The 22,413-nt window shown below is 35.3% G+C and overlaps 2 protein-coding genes across 2 annotated transcripts; both read right to left on the bottom strand.

The window, feature by feature from the left end:
* Positions 1–9,805: 9,805 nt before the first annotated feature.
* Positions 9,806–10,771, bottom strand: LOC130049585 (uncharacterized). Its single transcript, XM_056147417.1, has one exon. It carries the CDS (start codon positions 10,769–10,771, stop codon positions 9,806–9,808), a length of 966 nt encoding a protein of 321 aa, XP_056003392.1.
* An 8,443-nt stretch (positions 10,772–19,214) lies between these two features.
* Positions 19,215–21,389, bottom strand: LOC125662080 (tripartite motif-containing protein 45-like). The gene has a single exon (XM_048894261.2). The coding sequence runs from the start codon at positions 21,118–21,120 to the stop codon at positions 19,249–19,251; it is 1,872 nt and encodes a 623-aa protein (XP_048750218.2). The 5' UTR covers positions 21,121–21,389; the 3' UTR covers positions 19,215–19,248.
* Positions 21,390–22,413: the final 1,024 nt, after the last annotated feature.

The following is a 22,413-nucleotide window of genomic DNA, read 5'->3' as shown; positions in this document are numbered from 1 at the left end:
CACTGAAAATGTGTGCAGAAACGGAACAAAGCTGTGACGTAGGCAGAGTATTCAGAAACATGGAATCCTATGTGGGACATAAATAGACCTAATCCGATTTGGTGGCGAGGTGGTGGTTAAGGTTTAGATTCGATTTATCTATAGACTAATTCAACACAGTAATACGTGGGTAACAGTTACTGTATTGGTATTTCAAGATGAGAAATACTAAATTTGGACGGATATACAGTTTTCAAACTTTCGGAACTTCCTTTTAAGAATGTATACCTGGACGGATCCAAGAATTGCAGCTATTGGGGCACAACTTTATGAAGCAGGAGGTTGAATTGATAAAGTGACGCAGATTTTAAGGGAAAATGTTCTCCCAATAATAGTAATTCAATAAGATTTTGTCATTGATTTGTCTCTACTTCTTTTGTTGTTTACATTGTTTTTAGCAAGAGACCACATTTTACCTCAAATTTGACAATTTTAGAGGGTGGGCGGCTGCACCTCTTTCAATCCACCACTGTATACATATATTTCAGATTTAGAAAATATTTAACGTGGTTCATTAACTAACTTTTCATCTTAAATGCTTCGTATAGGCACCTTAAATAAAGCATCATTTCTTCATCGGAAAAGTAAAACAAGTTCTTAATTATATTATAGGAATGGGGAAAATAAAAATGGAGCACACAGGGATTCGAACCCGGGTCCTCTGAATTTCCTTGATGACACCAGCCCAGGATCTTTATCCTCTGGCAGACATTTCCATCTGTCAGTTCCAGGGCTGATCTACGGCACCATGTAACGGAATAGGATAATATCCAACGGACCACACCGAAATGCGAACCTGACCCCCCTGAATGCCTAATCAGGTGTTCTACCAACTAAGGTATCTGACCATCGGTGTTCGAATTCGGCTGACCGCTACATTCCACCCTCCCTAAATTGCCTTCATCCTCAGAGATACGCAACCCAGATTATTTTCGCTCCTGTCAGGACAGCATGCTTTGCAGGGGTGGTCACGGCACCAACTGTAGTATATAGGGGAGAGAACATTTGTGGCTTGGTCGGTATAGTAGCATAGACCCCCCGGAAAAACGGACCCGGGAAAGATCTTCCCCATAGGGGGAAAAAGCGCCCAGGCATATAATCCCCCCTATATACAAAGTCAGTATAGTATTTCCCCCTTGTTGGAAAAACCGTCCTGGTATAGAATTTCCCCCTCCTGTTTCCATATACTGGAATATTTTTCTTCTCATGTAGAAGCTTTTAAATAAATATAGAATGAAGCAAATCCATGTAGCTGAAGATAATAATCAATGAAATTTATTATTATTGCTATAAAGAGGTATCTACTTGTTATCAAAAAAATAGTTACAGAAAGAAACAAATATGTGTTTTTAAATTGTTATAGTTTAATGAAATATATATGCGCTCGTTAATATTACGATATTCATAAAATAAAGGAATTCTGTGGAGTTGTTGAAGTTGGGTTTACACGCTGAAAACTTTGAATTGCGTATAATAAATACAATACGCTTCCCAAGACTTGAACAGTGATCAATATTATCAGGGTTTTTCGTAAAAAGTCGACTAAAAGATATACATGTACAATTAGAATATCTAAAAAGTAAATTAAATGCACTGTATGAATAAAACTAACCGTTTATTTGAATTCGAAATTTTGAATTAAAAAGACATTAACTTCTTCCCAACTTCATTATTGCAGATGTTAGATACTGGTAGATAACATCAAAGACTTGAAATGTATGAATGAATTTTGATATACCATTACACAATTTGAATAATTTCCTTTAAAAAAAAGGCCCCAAACATAAGATGATGATTGTGATACACAAGACCCTGCTCAAAATTAAAAAAAATAATAAGAATTCCTGGGTCCAGATAAGCAAGAAAATTTTAGTAATTGAACTGGAAATGGACACATAGCTAAAATGTAAGAAGGGGGAAAACGCGTACTGTCATTTAGACGGAAATTCTATACTGTGGCGATTTTTCCTGGGGGGGGGGGTAATTCTTCCTCGAGGGAAATTCTATGCCAGACTCATCTTTCCAGGGGGAATGTCTATCCCGGGCCCATTTTTCCGGGGGGAAAGTCTATGCGGGGGATATTCTATGCTACAACACCGAGAATCAAACCCGGGGCCCCTACATTACTAGTCAGGTGCTCTAACCACTATGTTATATAGGCTATATATGCATATACAAGATCATCATGGAAATTATTATCTTGCATCACCATTTCCCTTTTCCAATGCCTCATGTGAAAAGGGGTTTTCTACAATGAAGAGAATAAAAAGTGGTTGGCGTTGTAGTCTAAATAATGAAACCATGAACATTTTAATGCTCATAAACATGTGTGGTAAGAAACTGGAAGACTTCGAGCCCAGACCTGTTGTCAACAGGTGGTGGATCAGTGGAATGAGGGTCAAGAGACCCAACATCGCACCCTATGGCCCACATCAGTGACTGACTTGTCTAAACACAAGACTAAGTAATCATGGGAAAATCACTTATTAAAATAAAGCACAAAAAAGCATTGTTTGATATATTTTTTTAAATTTTTGCATGTAGGTTTTCATTTTAGCCTGTGGATTTTATATCCACAGGCTAAAATTAGCCTGGGGTAAAAATGTTAATTTCGGCCCCTGAGAGGGCGATATCCATGGTCCGTATAGTCCTAATTACTACATCCCCCCTCCTTTAATTTGTCAAGTTGTAAAAAAAGATATATCGGACAAATAGAAATTGAAATGAAATGACCAAAGTTAAGAAATATTGCTATTTTGTTTTTAGATTTCAGTCAAACTAGATAAAAGAAAGGGCTTATGGGCCACATCCCTCGCCCGAAACAAATTGCCTATATTTAAAGATCCCCCTAAAACTTAAATCATATCACCTATTGTGATCCCACTTAACCTCCGGTGCCATGATTGCAACAAACTTGAATCTACACTATGTCGGAGATTGATTGATTGAATCTTGCTTAACGTCTAGCTGGAAATTTTTTCACTCATATGAAGACGTCACCAAGACCGGTGAGGGACTGCAAATTTAAGCCAATGCTTGGCGCTTAATTTTTTGCCATTGAGAGTTGAGGGTTCTTTAGCGTGCCACACCCACTGTGACACGGGACATCCGTTTTAAAGGTCATCTCCGAGGACCCGTGACATTCACACCTGATGCCGAGCGTTTGGCGATGGAATTATTTTAACGACTTAGGTCTGTCGCGCCCGGGATTCGAATCCCGGATTACCGCTTGCGGGGCGAACGCTCTAACCTCTTGACCACCGCGGCGATCTATGTGAGAGAGCTTCCATGTTCTGGCTCAGTTTTTCTAGAGAAGACTTATAAAAGATTTTACCTACATATTAGGATGTAAAAAAAATGATCCCCTATTAGGGCCTTACTCTAAGTCCGGGGGTTATGGTTTTAACACACTCAAATATGCACTATGTCAGGAATCCGTTATGTAAATTTGAACTTGCATGAACCAATGGCTCGTGAGAAAACATTTAAATTACTAAATCCAATGTTTTGTGATTATCTCCCCTTTGAAAGGGACAGTGGTGCCTTGTACCAAGTTTGATTAAAATTGGCTCACTAGTTCTGGAGAACATTAAAAATTGAGAGTGCATCTTCATTATCATATCTCCTTGGAAAAGAGTATTTTTCCTCATTTCAATCAACTGGAATCCACTTCACCCAAGGATGTTTTGTGTTAAATTTAGTTGAAATTGGCCTGGCGGTTTGGAAAAAGATGAAAATATGAAAAGTTTACAACAGCAGACAATGGAAAGTTTTGATCAGAAAAGTTCACATATCCCTTTGCCTCAGATGAGCTAAAATACAAATTCCGATCAAAATTGATAGAATATACTAAATCAAATTGTTGTTAATGTTATGCCCTTTTCATGAAGATATTTTGATAAATTCATTTCAATTGTCAGTCTTTTTATATCAAGGGCATGTAGTTTTCTGATTACAATATTCTTGATGACAACTTTTGAAATAATTCCTATTGGGATTGGTTTAAATTTGAAAATCGGAATATTTCTGAATTTTGGCTATTTCAAATAAATGATTGACGATGTAACTTGACACAAACTTTAACCTTGGTCACAACTTCTTACCAAATCAAAGTAAGTCCATTATATCGATTTTGAATCCATTTGATTTTTCAGTGGTTTGGAAAATGTGTAACCTTGTCGATGTCCCTCCTAATCAGGGGTGGATCTTGGAGTTCTGGTTGGGGGGGGGGTGGAATTCGTTTCCGGAGGCAGGGGATCGAGGGCCGCCCTAAAGCCCCTAGTTGGTCCAAGGCAAAGCTCTGGTGGGGCCCCGGGATCGAATCCCTCGGGAGCTCCTGAATGTTACTAATTTCAAGAGTAAAATTCAACCATGTAATTAGCCGTCACAGGTAAAGTTACACCCCCTCTTACAAACACACCTTTATCACTACTCAAATGAGGCAAAATTTATCATCCGTTGATTTTTTTGTCTAATCAAATTTATTTGCTCGACATTGAGCTGTGATTTTAGTCCATCTGTTTGTATTTCTTGGAATTGAATCCCCCCTACTCACACCTCATAGGTAGATCCAGGAATTTGTGAAGGTGGCGGGGGATCTAGTATTTGATCGATTTTTTAGCTATTTTTCACAATGTCCAACCCCACTCAATTACACCTTTTTTGCTTGTGTACATAACATTTTAGGGAGATCTTCGGACAGTTTATACATCTATTTGCTTTCGTTTTACTATTTGTTTCTCGCATTCGAGTCATTTTTATCCATATATTCAGATTTTATATAAAATCTTTTTTAAAAAAAGTGATTCAAAGGTTACTCTCAATAGGCTCTGCGGTAAGTGGTGTAAAATCCTGCATTCTGAGGATTTCCTGGACTTCTTTTTCACTTTTCAATTTTCTGTTTCTTAAGGAGGTTCTCTACATCATCACGATGGCTGACGTCCTTTTAAAACATGGATAAAAATATAAATATCAGCAATATTTGTCTATTCATTTAAAACATTCTTGCCTAACTGAGTAGCTCAGTAGGTTCGCACATCGACTGTTGAATGGTAGATTGCGTGTTCGAGTCCAACAGGGTTTTGAATTTTTCTCAGAGTACTTTCAACTAAAATTGTATTGTTTGACTAAATAAAGTAAATTTGAAAGTTTTCAATTTCAAAATATTGTTGTACATATCCAACACTTTTATCCATATCAAATTTCCTTGGTGAAGCATACCTCCTTGAAGGAAACTTTTATGTTGCATATACTGTTTAAGAATTTTATGGGGTAGATGTACTTGTATCTAACGAAAATATCATAAATGTAAAACTTATACGTTACGAATTTTGATGCAACAGATGTGCACTCGACAAATAATGTCTCTTCAGTGATGCTCAACCAAAATGTTTGAAATCCGAAATAAAAATGAACTTTTAGAGTTATTTTAGGGGGGAATATAAATCTAAATATATAGGAGTATTTCGTATTATTCATCGGGGAATTAAATGATATACTGGTGTTGATAAATTTGAATGCTGCTATCACATGCAAATATCCACCATTCATATCATTTTGACGCGAAGTCTCCTTAAAATTGAATAACTTTACTTTTTTTCCGCAAAGGGGGAGGGGACCCATCGACTGGACCCCTATCTTCTGGATCCACCCTTACATCTTTTCCTAGCATGTTACGTCTCTTGCCTCAAAATATGTTTCTCGTTTTTAAAATAAAAAGTAAATTTGGAAAAAAAATTAATAATAGCCAATAAAAAAATAATGCATGATTTCGGGGAGGGGGGGGGGGCTGCAAAATATTAAACTATGGTATATATAAACAACTCTCGAGAAACGCCTATTAGTATTTCTATTGAAAATATATATATAATCAACTCGGAATCTTTATACAGTTATTCATTTATGTGTGTACATTTCTTCTACTTATGTAAAATATGGATTTATAGACTTTGTGTATTTTGACGTTCACCTTTTAGAATCAATTATTATATATATGATTTGATTTTACTGATTTTTATAGTATGCAGTGATTTGTAACATACTTTGAAAATTGTAGGGGGGGGGTCAATAATTCCGCCAGTGCTAATCAGTCCTAGCCTCATGGCAACCTGTGTAACTTTACTGGTGCCCCTTCTGGCCTGCCATAGCCTTGTGGCAACCTTTTTGGCTTTTGACCACTTGTCAAACATACAAATCAACCTTCCTAAATGTGAATGTCTTAATATGTACAGGCAAATTTGTCTAGATAAATAAATCTTCTAATCTATTACCGATAAACAGATCACAAATTAGTCCAAATAAAAAAATAAAATAAAAAATGAAAACAGCATCACAGGTGTTGATATAGATAAACTAAAATAACCAATAAGATCCAGCATCACATGTGTTGATATATATATAAACTAAAATAACCAATAAGATCCAGCATCACATGTGTTGATATAGATACACTAAAATAACCAATAAGAACCAACATCACATGTGTTGATATATATATACTATAATAACCATTAAGACAACCTATTTATTTTTTAAGACTTAGAATCGACCGGTAATGTTTGCATTTATAATAAATTGGTATATTCGCTTTTTCGCATCTATTCACTTTCGCTTCATGTTAATTGTAATTTGTAATTGTAATGAAACGATTTATATAGCGCCCTATCAACATTAGTTCTCTTTACAAATGTGAAAGAGAATTTGCACATACCCCGGTACATGTGAATAAAATATTCATAGTGTCAGAATTAAAATGCATAATTATTATATTAATATATAGCGCCTAATGTAATGATATGATTACCCTAATAACATATGAAACAATTTAAAACAAGCCATAGTAATAATTAAATACATAGAAAGTACATAGGTGTAATAACAAACGACAAAGGCTTTTTGTATGTAAGGGCACTAAGTATATCAAAATAATCACAAATTAAAAGCTAATCTAAAATAGATGCGTTTTGAGGTCCACTTTAAAAGTAGACAGCGAAGGACATTGTCTGAGTTTAAAAGACAGCGACTTCCAGATACTCGATGCAGCATTGTCTAAACGTCAATTCCCATATGTTTTCGTACGTGTCCGAGGTACCTCGAAAAGAATCAGAGATTCGAATCTTAGTGATTTTGTGGGATTGTAAATTGCAAGGATATCCTTTATGTAAACTGGAGAAATTTGAAAGTATGAAGAGGTATCTTATATTGAATTCTGTATTCAACTGGGAGCCACTAAAGATCTATTAGAACAGGAGTAGTATGGTCGAATTATTTTTGAGCGTGTTATTAATATTGCAGCTGTTTTTGTGCTCTCTGAAATGTGCTGGTGTGTTGAGAATGAACATCATAAATCAATGCATTTCCGTAATCTAATCTGGATGTAACTAGCGAGTTTACTAGAGTTTTACATGCTTCATCATTGATAAATGAACGCTATTTAAATGAACGAATAATCGACCAGTAATCTTTACAATTATAATCAATTGGTATATTTACCCTTTCGTATGTATTCACTTCCGTTCCATGTTAATATCCCTACGTAGCTTTCACACAACAAAAACAGTACTACATCAACGATACAACAATACAAATAAAGAATATATGGGTGAAATAGCACTGACGACTTCTTAGTTTCATGCCTATCAGACAGTGATTGAGATATAAACCTTGTTTCAAACAGTAAACTATTACCATTGCAAAATCCGAACATACAGACTAGCAGTTTGTATATGAATTTAATGTTTTATCCTGTCTGGGACTACGAGGAGGTACCATGACATTTTCTCTTGAGTTTTCTCACTTTGTACATATAACTGTCAATAGTATACATACAAACATTGACATGATGTATGTCACGTGAAATTTTATTTGTATGTTCATTTTTTAGTTCAGTTTTGTTTTGTCAAACCAAACGTAGCTTTATCCTGCTTGGGGCCTCTTTTAAATTACAAATACCCCTTTATTAAACCCCAATCTATTGGAGCATAACACCGCCAGTTCGTGCTCTCAGTAGGAACCGAGCTGTCATGCGAGATTGACGCATTCATCTGAGCACATTTTCACCAGAATGTTATGACAGCAATTACAAAATAGCTATTGCAGACACATTGACTTTGTTGTAAATGTTGCTCGTGTTCAGAGGTGACCTTTATGTAATGATCTTTATATAGTATTTTCTTTGTTAAAAAGGTCATACTTTGTGTTTTGTGATTGTTTCAATACCGGTTTCCGTTTTCATAAACGTGTTCGCTATATAGTCCTTTTTGTAAAGTTACGGCGCGTAGTACTGGCCATAATTGTTTCGCTGTAAGAAACGTACTGTGTAACTCATATACATAGCATTGCTAGACTTTGTGTATCTTGTTATAATATGAAATAACTTATATGTATAACAGTGTATGTTGTATATATTCATGGATAATGTAAAGTAAGTTTTCAACCTGAAAACCTGTGTGCATGTGTTCGTTTATATAGCATGACATTATTGTCATAGGTGCTACCTATAAGTTTGTATACCAAGTACACATGTACCACGTACAACAGTATACAAACCAAACGCTTTGGGGAGCATCGACATGTGTGTTGTGTCCACGTATGACAGCATACATCAGCGTAGTGGATCTAAGTATAAGCCAGACGCTATTTGAGGAACGTTTACGCTCAACGCCATACACCAGGACCATAAACTTAAAGTTTAGTTGTATACCAAATAAATATGTAAATTGTTTCTGTGACTTTATCATTTATCCCATTCTAGCACCGTTATCCGTGACAATATAATACATGTAACATTAGAGTATGCCCAATACATGAAAACAGAAAGAATGACAAACTGTAATGATTTAGAATATTATGTAGAATGAAAAATGTCACCATGTTTTGTCCCACGTGAAGGAATATTCAAATTATCATCACACATCAGTCCATCCCGGTCAGTATGTTGTCCACGACTAAATACTTACATTTATCAGATGTTTACTCCTGTATCCAATGGATATACCACTACATAAACTACTATTTCCTACACCGTTTGTGACGTCACAAATAAACGTCAATTTTACATGTCAGGAAGTAAAATTCTTAAAACTACAGTAACGTAAATAAATAGCCTTAGGGATTAACATGTGATAAAAAGAACATCTTATTGTTTGTGTCTCAGGGATAGAAAACACACAACTCGTTGAATATTAATCTTATCAAATCACGAACCATGTGAGATCCCATATATCTAGCATTGTATCCATAGTTTAAAGCATTGACACAGGAGCAAATCTTCACATTAACTTCAATAACAGAACTAATTGGACAATTAGATAGACCAGACCGAAACTTGTTTATGCTAAAAAAAATCAAAAATCTGTGATCCCTTACATATGGAAATAAAGTTGTATCATAATTGGGTGCCTACTGTCGTCTCTACCATTATTTTGGATAGCAGTAGTGAAGGAGAAAAATAAAAGTGTAAAAGTTATGAATTAAACCGATGAGTTCCACCCCTTTAAGAAATCGGAGTTTCGGCAAATTTATTTAGGCAACTTTAGTTTATGAGTTTCTCAAAATTCAACCTTTGCTTTTATCTGAAAAACGGTGTTTTGTGACTCTAATTTAAGGCAGACAAAATTACAGCTGATACTCATTAGTATTTTTGTGAGATAACAAAGTTTCCTAGAATGAAGGTAATACTAGCAATGTATATGGATAAGACAATTTTCATATAAACATTAATATTGATTTTTTTCTGAATATTTTATTACGACAAAATTAACAAAATCTACAGTTTATACACTTTCATGATTCTGCGATTGCTACACACACAACATATATCCCTCTCTTCCATTAGTTTAATAAACATTGGCTGTGGAATATCCTCGATAATCCTAATGAGACTGCCAGCGCCAGACAACACGTGGATATTGTCACTTCCTCTAGCGGCAACAAAGATATTACCGACAGAGTCTACATCAAGTCCACGGGGTACTTTCATTTTGATATGTTTATACTGCCACACGGTGTCTCCCTGGTCCGTGATGGCGGTTACTGTATTCAGCGAACAGTTACTGTACACAATATGTCCATCTTTTGTTGTACTTATGTGAATATTGTAATTGCCTTCGACTTTATATTCTCTAAGTTTTTTACCAGACAGATTCAATTTTATAATCTCATTTCCACATGCTACATAACAAACTCCATTGTGTTGTGTTATTCCATACACTGTTTCGTTTATATTGACACTTCGCAGTTTATGCAAATCAGACATAGAAAAAACTTCTATAGACTTCGTTCCATCACACGTCACCAGTAGCTCCTCTCCGGCTTGTATTGCTTCAAAAGGATAACTCAGTCCATCAATGACTTCCGTGGATTTCCAGTCTTTGTTATAAATAAAACAACGGCCATGAGGTATGTAGTCTGCAAATACAAAGTTACCATTGGACAGAAAATTCCCAGTCCACACAATCGGATTTTCTCCATCAATGCTGAATTCATTAACTAAAGATAACGCAATGTAATTTACATCGTACGTGATGCAAAGATCCAGTTGGCGATTTTGTTTTATATTTTTTGCTGCATCTTCGACAGTATCAATACTTTCGCATTTTCTGTGCTTTCTTCCTATACACACTGAACAACAGGACTGCTGGTGATCATTGCAGAAGAATTTGACAGTTTCCCTTTTATGTTTTGGGCAGCTATGGATATTTCCTGATTCGGGAAATATGTTGCCATATTTCATCTCGTTCAGTTGACATATGGTATGATCTCTTGAGAGCAATTGCCTTTTGTGATATTTGGTACACATCTTGCATAAATATTCAGTACAAGACAAGCAAAACCCGATAGCATTTTCACTTTCGTTTTCTCGTAAACAGGCATCACATAATTTCCCATCAGGTTTCTTAACGATTGTCTCCAAAACTTTATTCAACGGAAATAGCCTCGTCCGCGCATCTGGCTTATCGAATGCGCCAGGACAGGGTATGTACCTGCGGCATAATGGACAATTGAATCCCAAACGCGACTCTGTAGATTTACACATATTAACAATGTAGGAAGATAAACAACCGTGACAGAAGGAATGTGTACACGGTAAAAACCTCGGCGACTTGAACTTTTCGAAACATATAGAACACAATGTAACATCCTCCATCGAAGAACTGTCTAGGGATGTTGCCATCTTTATAAATTACAAATCAACTTTCGGTTTCATTTCAAATCCGGCGAATCGGCGTCTAAATTTTCGAAAACAAATGGAACACACCGTAATGTCTATAAATGAACTGTTGTCAAGCACATACCAAACTAATAATTTCACTGTCCTTCCTGTGGAAAGAGATTATGGGAGAAAACTTTCATTCACACTATACCACGGGTCACGGGACAAGACTGTGGCGTAGACCCTTAATAGGAAGCCTATGTGAGGCAAGAGTAAATGAAATAAAAACAGTCTCTGCTTCAATGTATCGATACGTGAGTGACAGTTAAGATGTTCTTCTTCTGAGATTAGAAATATTAACGTTTGATCTACATGCAGGTTTTGAAATATCGGTGCTTTCTAATAGTAAACGGTGGCGAATGTAGACATCATTTAAAGATCCAGGCCTCAACACGACGTATTGAAGTTTTGCGAGGAGGGCTGACTCGTACAGTCAACGGCTGACTTGGACATTTAAATCTTCGTATTGTATTGAAGCAGGAAATCGTTAAACATATTCAATGTCGAATGGTTGGTATAGTATTGCGGTAGGCCCGTTACGTTTTAAACCATTTGAAACTATTTGATTTGCCTGAGTTAAATAAACCCACAAGGCCATTAATTCAGTTGTTTGTTGTTTTTTTTTTTTTGCATGCATACATATATGGCAAATATATCACGATTGATGTTCAAGTTTTACAACGTCAATGCATTATTATGAATCGAATATAAGTTTATAGTTTAGGGAATTTTTTGGCAGTAAATGTTGTTGATAAAAAAAACAACAGTCGCTGTTTATCTCAAAAAATGAAATGTTGATCATTTCATTTTTTGGTTTGATTACTTATTATTCAAAGTATTTTGTATATTGTTGGAAATGTAAAACGTATACGTTACCAATTTTAATGCACCAGATACGCATTTCGACAAATAATGTATCTTCAGTTATGTTCAACTGAAATGTTTGAAATCCGAAATAACGATAAATTGCTAGAGCTATTTTAGCTATTTTAATGTAGATTCAATCCGCATTTCTTGAATAACTTTGTTAACACTTGCACAAATGTGTACAAAGTAAAAAGGCAGTTAGCTTTTAAGAAAAGATTATGGTGATGGTTTTGAGAAGAAATAAAGTGCATTTCAAAGATTTTTGATGATCTAGGATACATACGTAATTGTATACATTAGGATTAGACGAATTTGACTCCACTTTTTTGGCACGCTGTTGTTGGCTATAATAGCTCTAAAACTTCATTGCTATTTCGGATTTTAAACATTTCGGTTGAGCATCACTGCAGAAACATTATTTGTCGAAATGCGCATCTGGTGCATCTAAATTGATGCCGTATAAGTTTTACATATGGAAATTTTGCGAAGAGGGCTGATTAGTACTGTTATGAGCTTACTTGGACATTTAAATATGCGTATTGTATTAAAACAGGAAATCGTTAAACATATGCAATGTCGAATTGTTGGTATAGTATTGCGGTATGCCCGTTGCGGTTTAAAACATCTGAACTTCTTTGATTTGCCTGACAATTGTCAAAATAAACCCACAAGGTCATTAATTCAGTCTTTATTTTTCAAACATACATATATGTAAAATTTTAACTCTCACATATACTTCGATTCATGTTTAAGTTGTTTTTCCCCAAAGCCAATGCATTATTATGAATCGATTGTAAGTTTATTAGACTTTGCGTTTTGTGAAAATGTTATTTTAATGTAAAAGAATATGCAGTCCTGGTTTACGGATTTTTTGGCAGTAAATATTGTTGCTGATTAAAAAAAAACTTTTTGCTGGTTAGCTCAGAAAATGAAATGATCAGTCTGATTGATTATTATTTAAAGTATTTGTATATCATTGTAAATATAGAGCCAATCTTCATTTGTTGAAAAAGTTTGTTAACACTTGCACAACTGTGTACAACGTAGAAAGGCAGTTAGAATTTAAAAATGATTATGTTGATGTTTTTACGAAGAAATGGAATGCGTGACATGGATTTATAGTTTTATATGATGTAGGAGATATATGTAATTGTATACATTAGCATTGGTGTATTTAAGGTATTATCAATGTGATAACAGTACATTTGATATACATGTACACTTGACAACCTATCAGATTAACATTAATCTGTACATATCATAATCCAGAGAAACTTCATTCTTTTCTATCCCTTTTCCTCTTTTTTTTATTATCTTTGAATGAATGCACATTAGAGTATATGTGTGAGTAAATGGTAGATAAAATACCCGTACCTTCTAGTTAGGTGGGTTTGTAAAGGCATGATGATAAACCCTGACTGTCATTATATGAATAAATGTTGTGTAAAGGAATACTTTGTCGTTTGTTTATTACAAAATGTATAAATTTGTTATACAGCTTTATTCAGTCATCCACACATATACAACACAAAGCATCCTAAACGTACAAGAAGTTCGGAATCACATATATATCTATTTAGCTTCAGATATGTAGCTCTCTGGGAAATAACCCCTTATAAAATCCTTCAATTCACAGCGCGCGATTGAGGCCTTATATCGCTGTATTTTGTCATCGCCATATCATAATATATAAAAAAAATTCCAACATTTTCCCCACTACACTTGTGTCCAAACATTCACGAATTTTATGTCCAGTGTTTGTGTTTATTATAAATGAACACCGAATACGTACATATTGGATACAATGGATAGATACAAAGATCAGCAGGGTTCTAATTGACTGCTAACTAACATGGTAGCGTCTACAAACGAAATGCTTTGAAGGTATGGCGTGTGTTCAGTTGACAAGAGACTTTAATGAATGTTTGGAGGTGAGTTTGGACACAAATTTATCGAGGAAACATATAAGAAGTTTTTGTATTAGTTCTTTGAGACGGCGATGCAAGAATATAGCGATTTTGCCGATTCAACTGTTAGTGTAATTTTCTGTGAAGTGCAGGAACGGTTTTTCTGAAAGGTAGCTCTCGTCCGCCTACGTGTTTTGTTGAAGAGCTAAAGATAAGAAGCTACACATATATATTTTGGAATTTTTTTTTTATAATATTCGTGTTACCACACTTAACAAAACTGAATATGTCAAAGGCGTAACACAGTGAATCCATGTGCATACACTGAGAACTACCCGTCTACCAATTGGAAAAATCATTTACAAAATTCAAAATGTTAACCTAAATTTGAAAAAGGAAAAATAAAGTTTTATGAAATGACTCAATTTCCCCTTTCCTAAAAACTACAATATCAAAGTTATTTTCTATACATTGAACAACACCAGAAAGACACTCGTAAACAAATATCAACTGTAAACCAGACAACTTACAGAGACTAGACGAATATCACTAAAATGCTGAGGAAAAAACATTGTCAGACGTTGAGAGTTCGGGGTTAAAAGACAGAATAGCTCATGCAATATCAGAGACCGACCTGAAATCCTGAAATCCACCCATCATTTACTACTTAGATATCCGTCGTTACACATAAAATGACTTTCCTAGTGTAATAATCCCCACATATAGATAACACTTGACACTCATTACACACATTTAGTGCATTTGAAATACCCATCACATTCCGTGTACATTTCAAAAGACATTATGGAACGCGCTGATTTACAAAATGTTGTTCACAGAAAGATAATTAGCCTGAAGATTCAAAGGCTATCACAGAAAAAGCAGTAGGATATGTAAATACAAATGAATGTGTAGGTATATGCATCGATCACATGGATACAACCCAAGATTAAACGTATAGATGCACGAAATCAGCGTAGTTAAAGCTTGAATGTATACACTCCTACATTCTCCAGCATTTAAAATTGATATTTCATTTGTTCATGATGCATCAGTTACCTAGCTACACTTTATATCTGACCATGTACTAAAGGGGCTTTAACTTTGCAGGACTAATTTTCGCGAGTTTTGTCCTTCGATGTTTCACGATGGTTTGAATGTTGCGGATTAACACCTTCGAATATTTCGATTACCTCCCGTGTTTTGTATAAAACATTATACATACGTTTTTACCTTCGGATAAGTTTTCATTATAGCTGGTAATGAGTTTTCCCTTCAGCTATTAAGACAAAAATTGTCACTTGTAAATTTGAGTTTTGTTCACTAGTATTTTCGAATCCAAGAGGTTTACATCTGTTCATTGATGTTACTTCTACATTTGTTAAGAAAGAACAATCCCCAAGGGTTAGTGCTCCCCCATTGTCAATTCTACCCTGATCCTCAGAAGATAGACGACCTTGAAGATGCAGGAATCACAGACGTGCACAATGACTCTGTGGAAAAAAGTTCTCAGGATTCTGTTGCAAAAACGTAACTAGGGATTATATGATACAAATTCGCCTGCTACACGTTAAAGAATAACTAAATATACATTGATAATGGACCATCAAAAGTTACATATGATTTTGCAAATAAATATAAAGAAGATTACAGTTAGGAATATTCTCCCCATCGACGTCCCTTGAATTTGGGGAAATACGATGATTTCAGACATGTGCGTCTAAAAGTGTTGTTAATACAAAAATTTAATGATAGGTGCAGGGAGTTTTATGTATCAAAAATAAGAGCATTGTCTGAAGCACTATTAATAGTGATCGGGAAAATCATTACTCTCCAGAATGAGTTTTAGAAAGCGGAAGGCCACTAAAGGCACGAATACGTTGCCAACTGACTTTGAACGAATTTACTCTAAAGCCAAAAACATAACATTTCTGGCTCACTTGTAATTAATTGGAACCAAACTGGTGTCAGCATCATCCCATGTGGGTAATGGACAATAGAGCGATCAGTTAAAATCTTATGTTTCAATAATAACTGCCCAGTTACCGTTTAGCGGTTTTCCGCTGGTTTGAAATTTAGCAATTACTTGCTCAAAGGTATACTAATAATTTTAAGGTAAACAATTTTGGCGGACAAGGAAGTCGTATCTCTCTTGCAGATACTGAAGTCGCAATTGGGTGCATATTTGGAGAGTGAAATTTTGGCGGAAAGCTATTTAACCGCTAAAATAAGCCAAATTTATCACCCCACGGAAAACCCCTGCTATGCGGTATCTTTTTTTTGATGATTTTATCATTATAAAATCTACGAATCAAATGATTTAAGAAATGTTAAATGAGAAATAGCTGTGTAATTTTCATAATGTCGTGCATGCTACAGGTTCAAAACATTTCCCAATTAAAGGATACGACGACAAACCCAGATATCAACTTTACTATCAGTTCTTTTTTACCAAGGAATTACTAAAAATGCCACCTTCGTCATGATCTCCTAACTGAATGAAATTAATTTGAGAACATCCTAAACTGAGTCGTTATGTGGAAAAAATATTTTGAGGGGCGTGACTTCTTGAATAAAAAAGCAGTTTGCAATTTTGATGTTTTAAAGGGCGATGGGACAGAGGTTTTTTAAACTTATTGATGAAAAGGGCATTATAGTTGTTTTGTACTGAAACCTGCACTAACCGCCTTCAACCTCTTTATGTACAAATTAACAGTGATTTTAAGTCTCTGCCCCAAACAGAATTTCCAAATTATTACGCAAGTCAAGTCGAACGAAATCTTAAAGTTCTGGAAATTCGCAAAAAATTATCTTTGATTAAACTCCTTCATGTTAAGTGGTTTGTGTAGGCTGTCGATTTTCTATCAAAACAAAACGATATGATCATGTGCATTTGTATTTGTTGGCATTTAAATATGTCTGTGCGCTGAGGGTGTAACTACACGTATTAATATTGACTCCTAATGGTGATTGAATGCTACTTTGTACATGTTTTATAGTTTCGTGTTTGAAAAACGATGAATGCACATATTAAAGATTACTTTTGTCCATAAACTCATATATTCAATATCAAGTACAGGCGATAGACTAAGGTAGAACCATTACCTTCAGATAAACTCATACCCAAAATTACTATGAACACAATTTTGTGATGGTTTTATTTTCACGATCCTTAATACAATCGCGAATATAGTGAAATCGAACCCAATAGAATATATCCCGCTTTATAGTATCACCAAAAACGGTTTCCGTTTATCAAGTTCGTTTCTAAGACAATCGTTCATTGTAAAAGTCATCTCTTGTCGCAAAAGTCAAGTGAGAATAGCCTGAAGCCTAAATTTCGAATCCAAATAATTTTTGAAATAATATTGATTAACAAATGAAATGGTCGGTATATGTTTGTATTTGACCTATTTTATTTCATAAGGCAGTACTTTTTCTTGTTGAAATGTCTGTGCGAAATAAATCTGCAGGTATAAATGTTGACGTTTTCACCCAAATTCAATTAAAGATTGATGACTGCTTGTTGTCTTTACCTTTCACGATGTTGAGGTATGGGTCTTATGGAACAAGGAGTGTTACGAGGATTGATATTTTTTGACATAAAAAAGAAAAAATTATGAAGTTAGATTGGCTGAAAATGAAGAAACAAAACCACTGCACTTTGGAACTGCAATGAATGAAACACTCCATGAACCAAGGGAGTTCCTGATACTTTTATAACATGAAAGAAAGCTCAGGTCAATCTCATGGATGAAAATGTTCCAAAGAAAGGGGAGAAAGTGCTATTACTGGAACATGTCAGATACCCAACTCCACTGTACAAGAATTACAAAATCCGAGCTACATAAGAAATTTTAAAAGAAGAGGGAAAAATAAATATCATCTTATGTTTATGTACATACGATTACTTTGTAAACACGACCAGCCGTTTGTTAATCCATTTACAGCGGGTCGAGGAAATGATGAAACTTGCCGATCTGAATTTCATCCATGGATGTTTTTAAAAAAATATATATATTATCTATACACATTTTACGAATTTACATATTTTAACGTGTTACTTAGTATGCAGCAATTACAAGAACGATATAACAATAGCTATAAAGGTTTACTATTTGGCATTTGTGTCTCCAGAAACTTAAATTTTAGTTGTATACCAAATAAATATGTAATTTGTTTTTGTGATTTTATCATTTATCCCATTCTAGCACGGTTATCCGTGAAAATGTAATACATGCAACATTAAATTATTCCTAGGACATGAAAACAGAAAGAATGACAAACTGTAATGATTTAGAATATTATGTAGAATGAAAAATGTCAACATGTTCTGTCCCACATGAAGAAATATTCAAATTATCATCACACATCAGTCCATTCCCGTCAGTATGTTGTCCACGACATTTATCAGATGTTTACTCCTGTATTCAATGGATATATCACTACATACATGTAACCTATTATTTCCTACACCGTTTGTGACGTCACAAATAAACGTAAATTTTACATGTCGGGAAGTAAAATTCTCAACAATACAGCAACATAAATGAATAGCCTTAGGGGTTAACATGTGATAAAAAGAACATCTCATGGTTTGTGTCTCAGGGAGAGAAAACACACAACTCGTTGAATATAAGTCGCATCAAATCACGAACCATGTGAGATCCCATATATCTAGCATTGTATCCATAGTTTAAAGCATTGACACAGGAACAAATATTCACATTAACTTAATAACAGAACTAATTGGACAATTAGATAGACCAGGCTAAATATTGTTTGTGCTAAAACAAATCCAAAATCTGTGATCCCCTACATATGGAAATAAAGATGTATCATAATTGGGTGCCTACTGTCGTCTCTACCATTATTTTGGATAGCAGTAGTGAAAGAGAAAAATAAAAGTGTAAAAGTTATGAATTAAACGGATGGGTTCCACCCCTTTAAGAAATCAGAGTTTCGGCAAATTTATTTAGGCAACTTTAGTTTATGAATTTTAAGTCTCAAAATTCAACCTTTGCTTTTTCTAAAAAACGGTGTTTTGTGCCTTTAATTTAAGGCAGAAAAAAATTACAGCTGATACTCATTAGTACTTTGGTGAGATAACAAAGTTTCTTAGAATGAAGGTAATACTAGCAATGTATATGGATAAGACAATTTTCATATAAACATTAATGTTGATTTTTTCTGAATATTTTATTACGACAAAATTAACAAAATCTACAGTTTATACACTTTCATGATTTTGCGATTGCTACACACACAACATATACTCCTCTCCTCCATTAGTTTAATAAACACTGGCTGTAGAATATCCTCGATAATCCTAATGAGACTGCCAGCACCAGACAACACGTGGATATTGTCACTTCCTGTAGCGGCAACAAAGATATTACCGACAGAGTCTATATCAAGTCCACGGGGTTCTTTCATTTTGATATGTTTATACTGCCAGACGGTGTCTCCCTGATCGGTGATTGCGGTTACTGTATTAAGGGAAGGGTTACTGTACACAAGGTGTCCATGTTTTGTTGTACTTATGTTAATAGTACCCCATTCAACTTTATATTCTTTCAGTTTTTTACCAGACATATCAATTTTTAGAATTTTATTTCCACATGCTACATAACACGCTCCATTGTGTTTTGTTATTCCAAACACATATTCGTTTATATTGACACTTCGCAGTTTATGTAAATCAGACGCAGAAAAAACTTCTATAGATCTAGTTTCATAACACGTCACCAGTAGTTCCTCTCCAGCTTGTATTGCTTCAAAAGGGTGAGTCAGTCCATCAATGACTTCCATGGATTTCCAGTCTTTGTTATAAATAAAACAACAGCCACTAGTTCTGTAGTCTGCAGCTACAAAGTTACCATTTGACAGAAAATTTCCAGTTTGCACACTCGGACTTCCTCCAGCAATGCTGAATTCAGAAACTAAAGATAACGCAATGTCATGTACATCGTATGTGATGCGATGATCAGACTCAGCATATTCAATATCTCCAAAAGTTTCCATATTTCTCACTTCTTTCAAAACCTGTGACTTCTTTTCCGATATCGCTATATTTATCTTCGTGAATTTAAACTGTTCAAGCTGTAAGAGCCTCTCTTTCTCTCTGTAATAAGTAGTAACCATCTCAGCGTCATTCTCCGTCTCTTTAACTCTTTCAATATTCCGACAGCAGTAATTTGTACACTGTATACCATCAGTAAGTGCATTTGTACAATCACTTAACTTCCTCCTTCCTTTCTTCAGGGCACCTGCTACTTCATCTAAATGTTTGTTCTTCAGTATTTCTAGGTGATCAACAAGTTCCTTGAATTCCCTTTCTGTTTTCTCTATGATTTCGTCCACTGAATTCTCTATTTCTGCTACATTCTTTTCTTGTTCGCTCTTTGCTTTTGTCAGTTTCTTTTCCAGGTTCTTCACATCACCCAAAAGAGCATCCAGTTGGCCATTTTCTTTTATATTTTTGGCCGCATCTTCGACAGTATCAACACTTTCGCATTTTCTGTGTTTTGTTCCTATACACACTGAACAACAGGACTGCTGGTGATCGTTACAGAAGAATTTTATTGTTTCCTTTTTATGTTCAGGGCAACCGTGGATATTTCTTGATTCAGGAAATATGTTCTCTGATTTCATCTCGTTTAATTGACATATGGTATGGTCTCTTGAGTGTAATTGCCTTTTGTGATATTTGGTACACATCTTACATAAATATTCAGAACAAGACAAGCAAAACCCGATAGCGTTTTCACTTTCGTTTTCTCGTAAACAGGCATCACATAACTTCCCATCAGGTTTCTTAACGATTGTCTCTAAAACTTCATTCACAGGAAATAGCCCCGCCCACTCGTCTGACTTATCGAAGGCTCCAGGACAGGGTGTGTACTCGCGGCATAATGGACAATTAAATCCCAAACGAGGCTCCGTAGATTTACACACATTTACAATGTAGGAAGATAAACAACCGTGACAGAAGGAATGTGTACACGGTAAAAACCTCGGCGACTTGAACTTTTCGAAACATATCGAACACAATGTAACGTCCTCCATCGAAGAGCTGTCTAGGGATGTGGCCATCTTTTAAATTACAAATCAACTTTCGTTTTCATTTCAAATTCGGCGAACCCGTTGTAGCCTCGGTGTTTTGATTTTTCCGAAACAAAGGGAACACACCGTGATGTCTGTTGATGAAGTGACGATTGTCGACATCGTCATTGTCAACAATCACAAAAGGCACACATTTCACAGTCCTTGCTAGATCTAAAGTCTAAACTGTTTGGAACATCGACGTGCAGAAAATGTCTCCAGAAACGGGACAAAACTGTGACGTAGGCAAAGTAGTCAGACAGATGGAAAGCTATGAGGAACATAAGTAGGCCTAATCTGATTTTAAGGGGGGGGGGGGGTTAAGGTTTAAATTCGATTTATATACAGGCTAATTTAATACAGTGATACGCTGATGACAGTTGTATATGGTATTCCAAGATTAGAAATGCTAAATTTAGACGCAAACGCAGTTTTCAGAATTTCGGAACTTCCTAAAAATGTACATACCAAGGGCGGATCCAGGAATTGCAGTTATAGAGGCGCAAGTTAATGAGGCAGGGGGGTCTGGTGGTCACGTTGGTGGAGACGAAGGGTGTGAAGCCCCCGGGAGCTCTTGGAATTTACAGATTTTTTAACACTTAAAATTATCTCTTATCTAGTCATTTGAACTATTTTCTGTCATTTTAAATGAGATTAAATTAAAAGAAAATGACGCAAATTTTAAAGAGACACTACAGCTCATTTTCCACATTTTAATAAAGTGTTTTTAAAACCATGTATTGATAAAATGATAAATTTCATATCGATGCTGACAATTTTGAACAATTGGGATGCATCAATTTACTCTCAAATGCGCTTTGAAGATCGTTCGGAATTCAAAGGTTTCTTCATGCTGACTCGGACTTTTGAATGCTTATTTACATCACGTGGTTTTGAATGACAGCAAAGGTGTTCTGAAGGAAATTATTTAAATTCCCCTTCAAGGGGTCCACACTCACCTTTCAAGTATAAGATCATTCCCTGCTCCTTATAATAAGTAATTATAAATCATTATTTCAACAGAAACCTTCCATGTTCCCACTGACCGATGTTTTTACAACTAACACGTGTCGTGTTCAGATAAAAATAACACTTACTTTTAAACGTGGTGTCTTCGCAGCTAGTCTCAATGGCAGATTTAGGGGGCCAGGATCCCCCTCCCTTTTTACCCCACAGATTGTGAATGGAAATCCAAATTTTGCACCAGAATGGCCGATTACTTTGGCTAATCTTTGACTTTCACACCCCTCTTCGGATATCCTAGATCCGCCACTGAGTTACATG

Source organism: Ostrea edulis, chromosome 8 (genome assembly GCF_947568905.1).
Source record: "Ostrea edulis chromosome 8, xbOstEdul1.1, whole genome shotgun sequence".
Lineage (NCBI taxonomy): Eukaryota > Metazoa > Mollusca > Bivalvia > Ostreida > Ostreidae > Ostrea > Ostrea edulis.
The sequence above is the reverse complement of the archived record's forward strand: the minus strand, read 5'-3'. Positions and strand labels throughout refer to the sequence as shown.

Coding starts and splice junctions, on each gene's coding strand:
- LOC130049585 (XM_056147417.1), bottom strand. CDS start 10,771: ATGAAATATGGCAACATATTTCCCGAATCAGGAAATATCCATAGCTGC.
- LOC125662080 (XM_048894261.2), bottom strand. CDS start 21,120: ATGGCCACATCCCTAGACAGCTCTTCGATGGAGGACGTTACATTGTGT.